Source organism: Rhinopithecus roxellana, chromosome 4 (assembly GCF_007565055.1).
Source record: "Rhinopithecus roxellana isolate Shanxi Qingling chromosome 4, ASM756505v1, whole genome shotgun sequence".
NCBI classification, from domain to species: domain Eukaryota; kingdom Metazoa; phylum Chordata; class Mammalia; order Primates; family Cercopithecidae; genus Rhinopithecus; species Rhinopithecus roxellana.
Genome location: NC_044552.1, coordinates 139,100,054 through 139,114,766, shown reverse-complemented (window position 1 = coordinate 139,114,766; position 14,713 = coordinate 139,100,054). Strand labels below are relative to the sequence as shown.

Here is a 14,713-nt window from a genome sequence, read left to right as displayed (position 1 = left end):
TGCTGCAGGGGCCAGTGGGTAGAGACAGAAGGACCTGATCACTATCCAAAGGAATTCAAATTATATGAATTGAAAAATTATGGGAAGCTGATAGAAGATTTTGGAGAAGTAACTTTGTCAACATTTTCCACTTGGAAAGATCACTCTGGCTGCACTGTGGAGACTAGATTGGAGGAGATCTAGACTAGAGACAGGATGCCATCCCACTCCATGACTGTTGATGAATCCAGAGAGCAGTGTTGTAGGGATCTGCACTGGTGGTAACAGCAGTGGGGCTAGTGGGGCTAACATGATAGATGTTAAAGATTTGATGTGTATTTTTATGATTTGTATTTGCATTTTATTATAATTTGCAGTAAACATTTTCTGAAACCAGATATTATGATTTGAAGAAACATAAAATTTCAATATCTGAATTTTAACCCTAGTGATACCTTCTTTGTTTTATATACTTCATTGTAATAATAGATATACTTGCTATAGTTTCCTCTTAATAAGGGTATACTTGTGTGCTATCTTATTTCTAATTAAATTAAATCTCTCATTAATGCATATCAGATATAAAAATATTATGCTTGAACAACTTTTCAGAGCTACTCTGTTTCACTCACTGCTACTCAACATGCAATCAATTCCTTTTCACTTTTCTATAACTTTTTAAATTCTGTTTTTATGGCCTTTACCCACCTTTATATTATTTCTGCTTATTTTTTTTGGAACTTTTTTTCAGGATTTGGGGGTTCTTTCATGGCCCCTTCCCCGTCTCCAGTGACTCCAGCTCAGAATAACCTGCTACAGCCCAATTTTGAGGCAGCTTTTGGGACAACGCCTTCAACTTCCAGCAGCAGCTCCTTTGATCCATCAGGTGAGGCAGTGACTTTCAAACATTCTTTTCATGTGTCCTGGTAATAATAATAATAATAATAATAAAAACTACCTAAGGTTAGTATGCTATCAGGAAATTTACAATAAGCAAATATTGAGTGGTAATTTGGTTTATAAAACATTAATAAATCTCTCATTCAGTAACTTAAATTAAAATTTACAGTACATATTGGTATCCATAAGAATAACCTGCAATCCTTTCTCTGTTTCTGTTTATTTTTAGCAGAAATCTAACTTAATCTTCACACTAGCTATTTGCCTGAGCTTACATGCACATGGTTTAGAGATGGTTAAAGAAAAACAAATACTTTGTACTAAATTTTTGTACAGTGTTTGAATATGTGAACACTCCCACTGCTGTTGCTTACATCTTCTGAAGCCTGCATGGCCCTCAGTTTTATGAAGTTGAGACACAAATAGTATTCTTTGCCTGCCTTTAACCTTTCATCACTGCTGTCATTTTGTTTGTATTCTCTTCCATTCTACTCTTCCCATGCTGGGTCCTTACTACAAATTTTCAATTGGTGAGTTTTCGGCAATTAAATGTGTTTCAGAAACACCCCAAATAAATCCTCTGCCTGACAATTTGGTTGCTTCTATTGCCAGTGCCTAGTTGAATGCTGTCCTTTTTCACTTTAAAATTATTGTATAGTAGTTGTTGTGGTAGATATGCATAGTTTTTTGATAAAATTTTATAACTACAAAGTTTTTGACATAGATAACATATTAGCAATGTCTTATGCAAATGCTATGTGTCTGCATTTTGAATGGACTTTCTGTATTCTAGGAACTGAACAATTAGTAACTTATTTGGTGATCAGGAGCCATCAGTGATGCATTTGATCCCTGATATTTAAAATAGTATTTAATTTACTTATGCCCTTAGAGTTACAACAAGAAATGATTGCTCTAATTAGAGAGAAAAAAATCAAAATTATTACTTCTACAATGTGATCAACTTTTTCAGGTACCTATTACTAGATGCTGACTGTTATATCAGATGTTATTTTGTTTCCTAATTTTGTAGGAAGCTAAGAGATGCATTGTTTTCTCATTTAAGAATTATTTTTAAAGTAAACATTTTAGGTTTTCAGAGTAAATTATTTAGACTTCACCATAAAGCACATTAGAAGTCTTTTCGCTATTTTCTTGAATAAGAGCAACAATGGCAATATTGAGTGCCCATATAAAGCAAGCATTATAATAAACACATGACATATATCACCTAATTTAATATTTATAACAAAGCCATGGTCATACTTTCCCCATTTACAGATGAGAAAACTAAAAAGCTCAGAGAGTAATTTTCTTAAAGTCGTATAGCCAGTGAGGCATGCAGCTGAACTGAAGCCCAGTTCTGGCTGCAAAGTCTGTGTTCATTCCTATACATTATACAGATTTTTTTCCATCCTTGTTCATGTTCATTAGTATTTTCATACTTTATGAGTAGACATATGTCGACATGTTCTTCTTGGTGTTACAGTCATGGAAAGTGTGAATTACATGCCTTCTTTTATAAGATTGTGTATTCACTTGTTTCCATAGTTTATCAAAAGACAGTTTTGCTTTAATTTTGCATATGAACTTTTTTTGTTTTCAATTATTCTGAACCTAGTCCATTTGATTTCCAGTGTTTGATGGTCTAGGTGATCTTTTGATGCCAACTATGGCACCAGCTGGGCAGCCTGCACCTGTCTCAATGGTACCACCCAGTCCTGCGATGGCAGCCAGCAAAGCACTTGGAAGTGATCTTGATTCTTCTCTTGCCAGCTTAGTAGGCAGTGAGTAATCTAGTTTTTTTTTTTTTTTAACTGAAGCGTATGTGAATTGTTTTTTGTTTCTTTCTTTCTCTCTCTCTCTCTCTCTCTCTTTCTCTCTCTCTCTCTCTCTCTCTCTCTCTCTCTCTCTCTCTCTCTCTCTCTCTCTCTCTCTCTCATCCTCTCATCTCATATGTTTTGTTTCTGGAGTCTCTTATGGGTGAGTATAGCAGGGAGGGAATAGAAATACTTAGTGCTTTACCCAGTGCAGGTCCTTGGAAGACAAACAGTTCCTATACCGTTGGCTCATGAGCAATACCCATGTCATTGTAATCTAAAGTATTAAAGTTTTAATTAGGGAGCATATACAAGTATGAAACCAAGTGTATTATGTGTAGTAAGCACTTAACTTTCCATTTAATTTGGAAATAAGAACATAGAGTAACTTACATGAAGCACAGTATCTTTATAAATTAAGTATCCAACTGAGTTTCAGTCATTTGTTCAACAAATATTTATTGAGTACCAAGCATTATTCCAGGCTCTAGAGGTAAACCAGTAAGCAAAACAGATAAAAATGTCTGTACTTGTGGCACTTGGGAAGGGCAGACACAAACTTTAAAATAAATAAATTGTATAGTGTGTTAGATCATAAGTTCCATGGAGAAAAACAGAACAGACAAAGGAGAGCTGGGAGTGCTGCAGGGTAGGAGTTAAAGCAAACCTCAATAAGAAGGTAAAATTTGAGCAAAGATTTTGAAGGTAAAGGGGTAAACTATGTGATGATCTAAAGAAGGACATCTGCAGGAAAATGAAATAGTCAGTGCAAAGGCTTTGAGGCAGAAGTTTGCGTGGCAGATTCAAGGGACATGCAGGAGATGAGTGACTAGAGCTGAGTGGGTGAAGGAGAGAGTCCTAGGGAGGAAGGCAGCTATTATAAAGATCGACCTTTGCTCTTAATTCTGAATTTTGTATGCATGTGAATGGGTTTACCACTGTAGATATGTAATATTCAAGGCAGTATTATAAGTTTAGCAGATCACTGATACAGACTTCTTTACCTGTGAATTTGCCTGTGAACATACATTTTGTTTTCCATTCCTTCCCTGTGGTTTTAGCAACCATGAAAATACTCTTATAACACCTAGGGAGAGGTTATTTGAATATTTCCTCCTACACTAAAATTTCATCTCACTAAGTGATTGTTTTTTCTGCATACTATAATGTATCCCCTTTCAGAAATAAAGGACTCATACCTCCAGCTGCTGAAAGTGCCACCAACACACAGCCCTCAGCTGTCAACCACCTTTGAGAATAATCCCAGCTGAAAGAAGCTAACCTGCTAGAGTGATGGCCAAACAATCCTGAAAAAGAAAAAATTTGAATTAATTGTGTTTCCAATTTCAAAACTTCTACAAAGCTACAATAATCAGGACAAATGGTACTGGTATAAGGATAGACATAGAGACCAAAGGTATAGAATAAAGATCCCAGAAATAAATCCACATATATAGTCAAATGATTTTTGACAAGGATACCAAGACCATTCAGTGAGGGAAAAGGCATTCTTTTCAGGAGAAAAATATTGGGAAAAGACTAAATAACTTCATGAAAAAGAATGAAATTTTACCCTTATACAAAAAAAATTAATTCACAGTAGGTCATACAACCAAATGTAAGAGCTAAATCTATACAACATTTAGAAGAAAACATAGGAGTTAATCCTTATGACCTTAGATTAGGTTATGTTTGGTTCTTAGATATGACAAAGTACAAGAAACAAAAGAAAAAAAGATAAATAGGAATATATCAAAATACTTTTGTGCTGTAGACAATACCAGTAAGAAAGTGAAAGGGCAAACCATAGAATGGGAGAAAATATTTGCAAATTGTTTATCAGAAAAGAGACTTGTACTCAGAATAAAGAACTTTTACAATTCAATAATGAAAAAACAAATAATGCAGTTTTTTAAATGGCAAAAATGTTTTTTGAATAGACCTTTTGACCCAAGCACCTGTATTCTCCAAAGAATATGTACAAATGACCAATATGCACATGAAAAGATGCTCACCATTATTGATCAGTGAAATGCAAATCAAAACCAAATAAGATATCACTTTATACCCATTAGGATGGAGATAATTAAAAAGACATATAACCAGTATTGATGAGGATATTGAAACCCACAGACATTACTGGTAAAAATGTGACATGGTTTAGCTGCTATAGAAAGAAGTCTGATAGTTACTCAAAATGTTAAACACAGATTATCGTATGACTCAGCATTTCCACTCCTAGGTGTATGGAGTGAAAATGAAGATGTGTATGCACACAAAAATTTGTACACGAATGATTATAGTATCATTATTCATAATAGCCAAAAAGTAGACAACCCGAATGTTCATCACTTGATGAATGGACAAACAAAACATGATATATCTACATAATGAAATATTATTTGGCAATAAAAAGAAATGAAGTATTAATACATGCTACAACTGGATTTACTGTGAAAACAAGCCAAGTGAAAGAAGTCCGACACAAAAGACTATGTATTTTCATATATGATTCCATTTATATGAAATGTCCATGATAGACAAATGCATAGAGACAGGAAGTAGACTGGGCCTTCAAGGGGCTGAGGGAAGTGGAGAGGAAGAGGAGTGACTGCTAATTGGTACAGGGTTTCTTTTTGTTGTGACAAAAAAAGTTCTATATTAACACTGTGAATAAACTAAAACCATTGAATTATGTACTTTAAAGGGGTGAATTTTATGGTATGTGAATTATATCTCAATAAAAATGTTTTTATAAAACATTTTTCTGTGTTAGCTGAGGCTTCTATTGAGACTGCATTGCAGTCTTGCCCAATCACAGTTTCCTCTCTTCCCTTTCAAAATAAATCTCCTGCATGCTAATCTCCATCCCAGAGCCTTCCTCCCAGGAGACCTAGCTTGCAACAGAGGCCCAGGCCCTGAGGTGCTCATTCCTGTCTGCCACAAAATTTGACGAGGGATTCATATATACATGTGTAAGATACACTTCTGCTTTCTTTTGCTTTTTCACATGAACAGGCATAAATACTTGGTTTAGCTTTTTAATCATTTAATACATATAGATTTAGTTTTATAGTCTAATTGAAAAATAAATTTTAAAATGAATTTTGTCTTTTAAAAAAGAAAAAAATAACTAAAATTATGTGTAATCATTTTTATATTTGGTGTTCAGTTAAAATATACCTTATTCTATTTTGTAATGCCAAGATTTGGTAAGAAATAAATATTAACTTCATCCTCTAATACATTGATTATTCACCTGATTAGGGCTATTGTCCTGGCTGTTCCCTCTGCCTAGAAAGCTCTCACCCAGATCTCTGCTCAGCTTTGCCCAAGTCTCACCTCTATGAATCCTTCCCCAAGTGCCCTGTGTAATATTCTCTAGCCCCATGCTTATCCTATCCCTCAACCCCACTTACTCTGCCCTTCCTTTTTATTTTTCCCATAAGCTTTCCATATCACCTTCTAGCAGCCTATATCATTTACCTTTTTATTATTTTGTCATCTGTCTGGCACCATCAGAACGCAAGTTTCTCCAGGATAGGACTCTCTGACTGTTTTCTTTACTAACATGTTCCAAGTACCTAAAATGGTGCCTGACATATGTAGATGCTCAATAAATATTTTCTGAAGTAGTAAATGAATTGACATTAGAGCAGACTGATTAAGCCGACTATGTCAAGGGATTCACAGAGCCACTAAAAGGACACGTGGGACTCAGCGCATTGTTGTACTCACAGCTGAGATTTATTACGGAAGCAGAGGAAGGATACACGGCTGATGATAAGGGGAAAAGACAAACAGAGTCTAGAAGAATCCACATGCAGACTTCCTTATGCTCTGTCTCTCCCTTGAGGAGAAGAACATACCTTCACCCAGGAACAAAAATGCAGCAGCATGTGTGAGGTGTTTATGCCTAAAGAAGACCTTTAGAGACTCCACACCCAGAGTCTTTATTGGGCAGTGATCATGTAGGCACTTTCTGCCTGGCATGTACCAAAATTTCAGACTTGCAGAACGGAAGTGGATATTCAGCATAAGCAATATCATTTGTACAAATAGTGTAGGCACGGTGATCCACCTTTATCATTTAGGGAAAGTTTTATCCCAGTATAGAGAACAATTTACTAACCAAGTCCCCAGATAGCAGCCTTTCTAAAATAGCAACATCAAACATGGTATGTTTGCTCTTTTCTGGACACAAGTTGACATTAAAATGGATCTTTAAGTCTAACATGAAGTAAAAGAAAATCTTTAATTTATGAAAATATTTCCTAATATAGTTTGTTTTCTATATAACTGAATGCAGTCATTCCTAGGCAAAATAAGGACTTTTTTATAGACTTCTGATTCTTTGATCTTTTAAATGTCCTATCATATAAGCTGAATATAGGGATTTACAATCTTTTTTCTTTTATCCATTTATAGATCTTGGAATTTCTGGTACCACATCAAAAAAGTAAGTGTTTGGAAATTATGTGATTTCCTTTTGACAGTATATTTATATTCATTTGAGACTCTCAACCATTTTACTCATTGGAGTATTCATTCTCATGCTAGATAATTTCACAATTGGTTTTTTCATTTCATCCTAGATTTTTGTTGTTATTTTACTGGAAGCTCCAAACTGTTGCTTTGCAATGAAAAGGAATAATCTATTTCAATCTCTGAGATTGTCACTAAGTTATATCTAGAAATATTTGGGAATTGTGGCTTGAATATTTTAATAGCATTAAATTCTAGATTCATTACCATAGTTCTAGCTAGCATGAATTTTAAAAAGTCTTTCATGAAGTATTAATTGTAAGGAAGGATAGTAAAAATCGTAAGCAATATATTCTTTTTTAGATGTATATTTTGTCATTGAAATTGAGACATATTTTTCAGTAGATGGTGTCTTACGATCACTGTAAGGCAGGTTGCAGTCATGATACAGTTGTATGAAACATTCTGCTGAACCCTCTAAGGTCCAGAAAGTGCCATCATCAATGCATCTTAAATTCAACAAATATAAGTGTACAGTATATATGATATATTTATTTGCATTTTTAGTAACAAATGAATTCAGTTAGATTTTCTGACATACTTTTCTTTATAGAGGATAGGAAATTCCTGTACTTACTGAGGTCCAAACTCTAAATGATATTTTTTCAAATGCTTTTAAGCTTTCTTAGAAACAGCATGGCAAGATTCCTCTGTAAGTTTTAACTGCTGTTCTTATTACTATACCATTTGACTCAAACAAACTGCTTTTAAACCCGAATAAAATAATCTAAGGAGCCACACACCATTTTTTCTGACTTGTGTTTTTTTGTTTGTTTGCTTGTTTTGCATGGTTGATTTTAGGGGAGATCTTCAGTGGAATGCTGGAGAGAAAAAGTTGACTGGTGGAGCCAACTGGCAGCCGAAAGTAGCTCCAGCAACCTGGTCAGCAGGCGTTCCACCAAGTGCACCTTTGGTATGTAGCAGGCAGAGCCCAGGGCAGCGCAGGCAGTTTGCCAGTTTCCAAGTGTGTAGAGTATATTTTGCTAACTTTGCTGCCAACGGTGTACTTATTCCTCTGGATTGAAGAAATATAAGCCAATATCACTCCAGCCCAGGGGGCTGCCCTCCATTCTTAGGTATGAAAACATTTGATAGCCTCTATTTTCCTGTGAGAAGGGGGAGAGAGAGTAAATAAGCAAGATGCAAAAACTAAGCAAGGTGCAAAAGTTACCAAAATGCAGATTCCATTGACTTTATAGTTGATAATGATTATGACCTTTTAAAATTTTTAAATATTTTAATTAATATTTATACTTCCATATTTGTAAAATTATGAAAATGATTTATCAAAAGCACATCATATCATTGATCATTTTATCTATCTTATCATATTTCTTGCCCAAATTTTCTGATTGTCTTACCAAGTAATAACTTTTTTTCTTACCAGAAAGATTGGGCAGTTTTCTATTGTGTAAGTAAAAGTTCGTTTTAAAATCCTGTTACTTCTGCTCACCATTTAAAAAATTGGAACTACTCACACTATATTTTCTATAAGGTTTAAATAGGTTTCATTTCTGTATTTTAAACTTCTATTAATATATCAATACTGCCATTCACTCTGGGAAAGAACATATCACTGGAAATAAAGACTAACTATTGCTCCATGAAATTAGATGACACAAAAACAACATGTTTTTGGAGTAACAAAATGTATAATTTTTCTATATACACTCTGTGTTTAGCAAAACTAAGCTAATCACTGTTTCCCAAACTTACTGGCAGTTTTCCACCTTTGCTTACCACCTCCACCTATCTAAATCAAACCCATCTCTAAGGCTTTCTTGATGTCATCCTTTCCTTGTTACCTGAATTAATTCTTAACCATCATTCACTTCTGCCAGCCAAACAAACATGCAAGAAGTAAATTAATATAAATTCTAATTAAAATGTTTTAGAAACACACCATTAAAAATACTGTGTTCCAGAAATTGATTTAAATATCTGAGTTTTGGGATGTAGAACACATTTTCTTTTCTTTTCTTTTTTTTTTTTTTTTTTTTTGAGACAGAGTACAATGGTGCATTCTTGGCTCACTGCAACCTCCACCTCCCGGGTTCAAGTGATTCCCCTGCCTCAGCCTCCCAAGTAGCTGAGATTGCAGGTGCCTTCCACCATGCCTGGCTAATTTTTGTAGTTTTTAGTAGAGACAGGGTTTCACCTTGTTGGCCAGGCTGGTCTAGAACTCCTGATCTCAGGTGATACGCCTGCCTCAGCCTCCCAAAGTGGTGGGATTACAGGCATGAGCCACCACGCCTGGCCTAGAACACATTTTCTTTTAAATAGCTGTATTGATATTTTTATATATAAAAAGTTTTTAAAATAGTTTAATAAGTTCAAATCAATCTGAAAATGGCCTTTTGAATGAAGAATTTGCCACTAAGCAGTACTAGTAGCATTAATTAAATTACATAGTTTCTAAGGAAAATACCTTTTGTGCTTAGACTTGGGTTCTCTAAACTCATTTTCCTCTCATCTTTCCACCTCATCTTTTGGTGTTTGTGAGAGAGCAGGAAATTTAGGCACTTAATGTTCTCTGACTTTGGTGAGTTCACAGTATGAAATAACTTAGTTTTAAGAAACGGTTTCTAACAGATAACAATGATAAAAATACCTATTAAATCTAGATATTTTTCTATTTACATCTTTCTATGCATTATTTTAAAACAGTGCCTAAGAGGACAGTTTTCATATTTAGCTATAAAATAAAGGGCTTCAATTTAATTCTTATGAAGGATATTTAGTAGAAAACTACGAATCTCTTTTAAACTAACTTTTGCCTAGGATGGTACATAATTTATTTCCAAACCAGGAATAAAGGTTTGAGGGTGAAAGGGACTGTCATTATTGCCCTGGGACCCTAAACATGGCTTGTGCTGTTGGCCCAGGTGCTGAGACCATAAGCAAGTAGCACTCCAGCCCAGGGGACTGCCCTCCATTCTTAGGTATGAAACATTTGATAGCCTCTATTTTGCTGTGAGAAGGGGGAGACAGAGTAAATAAATCTGAATAAAATTCCCAAAGGAAGAAACAAGCTTTTTTAGAACTGATTTGGTAAGTCTGTTAATATGACATAATGACATAAAATCTCACAATGTGTCTATATTATCATTATCAAAGTAAAGGAATTAATTTTCCTATTCTCTTCTGTGCAGGATTAGAAAGGCCTTATTTGCTGTTCTAAGGAATTTATACTTTGGTGATGTTGCCCTTATCACCAAGATAAAACTTTTGTTTTTTAACAAGTTTCAGAACAATCACTGGTAGTAGCACAGTCTAAAATGAGTTAAGGGGATTGGAAGGCATGATGGTGAGAATATTAGTATCTGGCAGACAGACTGTAGGTTAAGAAAAGGAAAAAAGGTTGGCTGGGCATGGTGGCTCATGCCTGTAATCCCAGCACTTTGTGAAGCCAAGGCAGGCAGATCACTTGAGGTCAGGAAATCAAGACCAGTCATGGCCAACATGGTGAAACCCCATCTCTACCAAAAAATTGCAAAACTTAGCAAGGCATGGTGGCATGTACCTGTAGTCTCAGCTACTCGGGAGGCTGAGGTGGGAGAATCACTTGAACCCAGAAGGAGGAGGTTGCTGTGAGCCAAGATTGCACCACTACACTCCAGCCCTGGGCGACAATGAGTCCCTGTCTCAAAAAAAACAAAAGAAAAAATAGTTTAGAGCCTGAGGTTAGGGTAGAAAGGAAGAGGAGAAGGCAAATTTTCAGTTAGAATCCGCACAAGTGGGGATTTTTATAGATGAGACAACCAAGACAGTGGTTGCCCAGTGTATTACTCCATTTTCACACTGCTGGTAAAGACATACCCGAGACTGGGCAATTTACAAGAAAAAGAGGTTTAATGGACTTACAGTTCCACATGACTGGGGAGGCCTCACAATCATGGTGGAAGACAAGGAGGAGCAAGTCATATCTTACATGGATGGCAGCAGGTAAAGGAAGAGCTTGTGCAGGGAAACTCCCCCTTATAAAACCATCAGCTCTTGTGAGACATATTCACTATCACAAGAACAGCACAGGAGAGACCTGCCCCCATGATTCAGTTACCTCCCATTGCATCTCTCCCACAACATGTGGGAATTCAAGATAAAATTTGGGTGAGGACAAAACCAAATCATTTCATTCCGCCCCTGGACCCTCCCAAATCTCATCTTTGCATTTCAAAACCAATCATGCCTTCCCAACAGTCCCCCAAAGTCTTAACTCATTTCAGCATTAACTCAAAAGTCCACAGTCCAGAGTCTCATCTGAGACAAGGCAAGTCTTTTTCACCTATGAGCCTGTAAAATCAAAAGAAAGTTAGTTACTTCCTAGATTCAATGGGTGTGCAGGCTTTGGGTAAATACAGCTATTCCAAATGGGAGAAATTGGACAAAACAGAGGGGCTACAAGCCCCATGCAAGTCTGAAATCCAGTGGGATAGTCAAATTTTAAAGCTCCAAAATGATCTCCTTTGACACCATGTCTCATATCCAGGTCACACATGATACAAGAGGTGGGCTTCCGAGCCGGGCACAGTGGCTCATGCCTGTAATCCCAACACTTTGAGAGGCCGAGGCAGACAGATCACAAGGTCAAGAGATCAAGACCATCCTGGCCAGATGGTGAAACCCCATCTCTACTGAAAATACGAAAATTAACTGGTCATGGTCGCACGTGCCTATAGTCCCAGCTGCTTGGGAGGCTGAGGCAGGAGAATTGCTTGAACCTGGGAGGCAGAGGTTGCAGTGAGCCAAGATCATGCCACTGCACTCCAGCCCTGTGACAAGAGTGAGACTCCATCTCCACAAAAAAAAGAAAAAAAAAGAGGTGGGCTCCAGTGGTCCTTGAGCAGCTCCACCACGTTAGCTTTGCAGGGTTATAGCCCCCCTCCTGACTGCTTTCACAGGCTGGTGTTGAGTGTCTGTGACTTCCAGGCCCATGGTGCAAGCTGTCAGTGGATCTACCATTCTGGGGTCTGGAGGACAGTGGCCTTCCTCTCATAGCTCCACTTGGTGGTGCCCCAGTAGCGACTCTGCATCGGGGCCTCCACCCCACATTTCCCTTCTGCACTGCCCTGCACTGCCCTAGCAAAGGTTCTCCATGAGAACCCTGCCCCTGCAGCAAACTTCTGCCTGGGCATCCAGGTGTTTCTATACATCTCTGAAATCTATGTGGAGATTCCCAAACCTCAATTCTTGGCTTCTGTGGCTCAGCACCACATGTAAGCTGCCAAAGTTTGGGACTTCCACCCTCTGAAGCAACAGACCGAGCTGTACTTTGGCCCCTTTGAGTCACAACTGGAGCAGCTGGAACACTGGGCACCAGGTCCCTAGACTGCACACAGCAGAGGGACCCTGGACCTGGCCCATGAAACCACTTTTTCCCCCCATAAACGTCTGGGTCTGCAATGAGAGGAGCTGCTACAAAGATCTCTGACATGTCCTGGAGACATTTTCCCCATTGTGTTGGTGATTAACATTCAGCTCCTCGTTACTTATGCAAATTTATGCAGTCGGCTTGAATTTCTCCTCAGAAAATGGGATTTTCTTTTCTATCACGTTGTCAGGCTGCAAATTTTCCAAACTTTTATGCTCTGTTTCTGTTTTAAAACTGATTGGCTTTAACAGCACCCATGTCACCTCTTGAATGTTTAGCTGCTTAGAAATTTCTTCCACCAGATACCTTAAATCATCTTTCTCAAGTTCAAAGTTCCACAAATCTCTGGGGCAGGGGCAAAATGCCACTAATCTCTTTGCTAAAACATAACAAGAGCCACCTTCGCTCTAATTCTCAAGAAGTTCCTTATCTCTACTGAGACCACCTCAGCCCACATTTTCCCATCGTCTTCTGAGACCTCCAAACTGTTCCAACCTCAGCCTGTTACCCAGTTCCAAAGTTGATTCCTCATTTTCAGGTGTCTTTTCCGCAGCACTCCACTCTACTGGTAGAAATTTACTGTATTAGTTTGTTTTTACACTGCTGATCAAGACATACCTGAGAGTGGGCAATTTACAAAAGAAGAGGTTTCATGAACTTACAGTTCAAAATGGCTGGGGAGATCTCACAATCATGGTGCAAGACAAGGAGGAGCAAGTCACATCTTACATGGATGGCAGCCAGCAAAGAGAGAGCTTGTTTAGGGAAACTCCCCCTTATAAAACCATCAGATCTCATGAGACTTATTCACTACCACAAGAACAGCACAGGAGAGACCAGCCCCCATGATTCAGTTACCTCCCATTGCATCTCTCCCACAACATGTGGGAATTCAAGATGAGACTTGGGTAGGAAGACAGCCACACCATATCACCCAGGTTTCTATGTGAGGCAGTTTGCTAAATAATGAGGTCACTAACCCAGAAGGGAACAAGGGAAAAGCACTTTAAAAGTAATATTAAGTTGAACAACTCCCTTGGCCATTACCCACCCTGAGATCAAGACTTAACTGTGCAAAGTTAAGAATTCATCAAGTACTTAATTAACAACTGTTTGACATCTTTAGGATAACAGAGCTGCTGACTGATTGGTAGGCACTTTCACAGAGACTGAGATTAATGTCTCATTTTTTTAATCCCAAAACTCCTTATTTTTGTTTATGAAGCAGAAAATTTTTAATTATTGGTAATTAAACCCCAGAAAGTTAAATATGAAAAGTTTTAGCATAAAGTATCCACAGCAGCTATGGAAAGAGAAATTAGAACAACAGAAACTATTTGTTACAATAAAGAGTTACATAAAGTTTTATTTCCTTTATTTTACTTACCATTTTACACCACAATATAAAAGCTCTCATGCATATTTTATCTTTATTAATTCTTTGTTTTATCTATATTCTTTTATAAATTCACTGCCATTTACTCCATTTATTTTTTACAAAGCTGTTCTTTCCTAACAAAGCTGTGGCTTTGCTTTTACTTAAGAAATTATTCTGAGGGAACTAATCTAGCTTTCTCTGACATGCCCTTATACCCTGCCTCCCCGGTTGATCTCTTCCATCCTTCTATTCCTTTATAGTCTCTTTCTAGGAATACTCAAGGAAAAGAAGCTAGAGACACCAGAAACAAGTGCTTCAGAAGCAGCAAAGCAATGTTTCCCAATTTTCCTTGTAATCTACAGGTCTTTGCTATTGAGAAGGAGATGAAGGATGCAGATTTGGGAAGGGGGAACTTTTTGCTGCCTTTTTAAAGTTTTTATTGATAGATAAGAACTAAGATTACTTTTCCCCACTTATTCCAAATTTCCCTTAATTGCTTCTCAGAGGTGTAGCTATAACATTTTTCAGATCACAGAACCCAAGTTAGATCTAAAAACCTTAGCAGGACTTGAATTTGAACTATGTCTGCTGGCAGGGCTCTGTCATCATTGCCATCAGGAGCCCTGTGCTTCCTGGGTTACTTATTCCTGTTTTATAGTGCACAGCAGACCTATTAACTTTTTATCAAAGAAGTGGGAAGATACTTGCAATTCAGAAATA

The 14,713-nt window shown here is 37.2% G+C and overlaps 1 protein-coding gene across 6 annotated transcripts in view; it reads left to right on the top strand.

Annotated features, from left to right (window-relative positions):
* Window positions 1–14,713, top strand: part of SNAP91 (synaptosome associated protein 91) — a 156,260-nt gene that overhangs the window by 125,975 nt on the left and 15,572 nt on the right. For 4 of the 6 annotated variants that reach the window (XM_010383958.2, XM_010383955.2, XM_010383954.2 and 1 more), the window contains 4 exons: window positions 731–865; window positions 2,517–2,666; window positions 7,128–7,158; window positions 8,046–8,157. In XM_010383958.2, coding sequence (XP_010382260.1) covers window positions 731–865; window positions 2,517–2,666; window positions 7,128–7,158; window positions 8,046–8,157 — 428 coding nt within the window. The remainder of the gene's footprint in view (window positions 1–730; window positions 866–2,516; window positions 2,667–7,127; window positions 7,159–8,045; window positions 8,158–14,713) is intronic. The other 2 variants (XM_010383957.2, XM_030929439.1) reach the window with 1 other exon arrangement.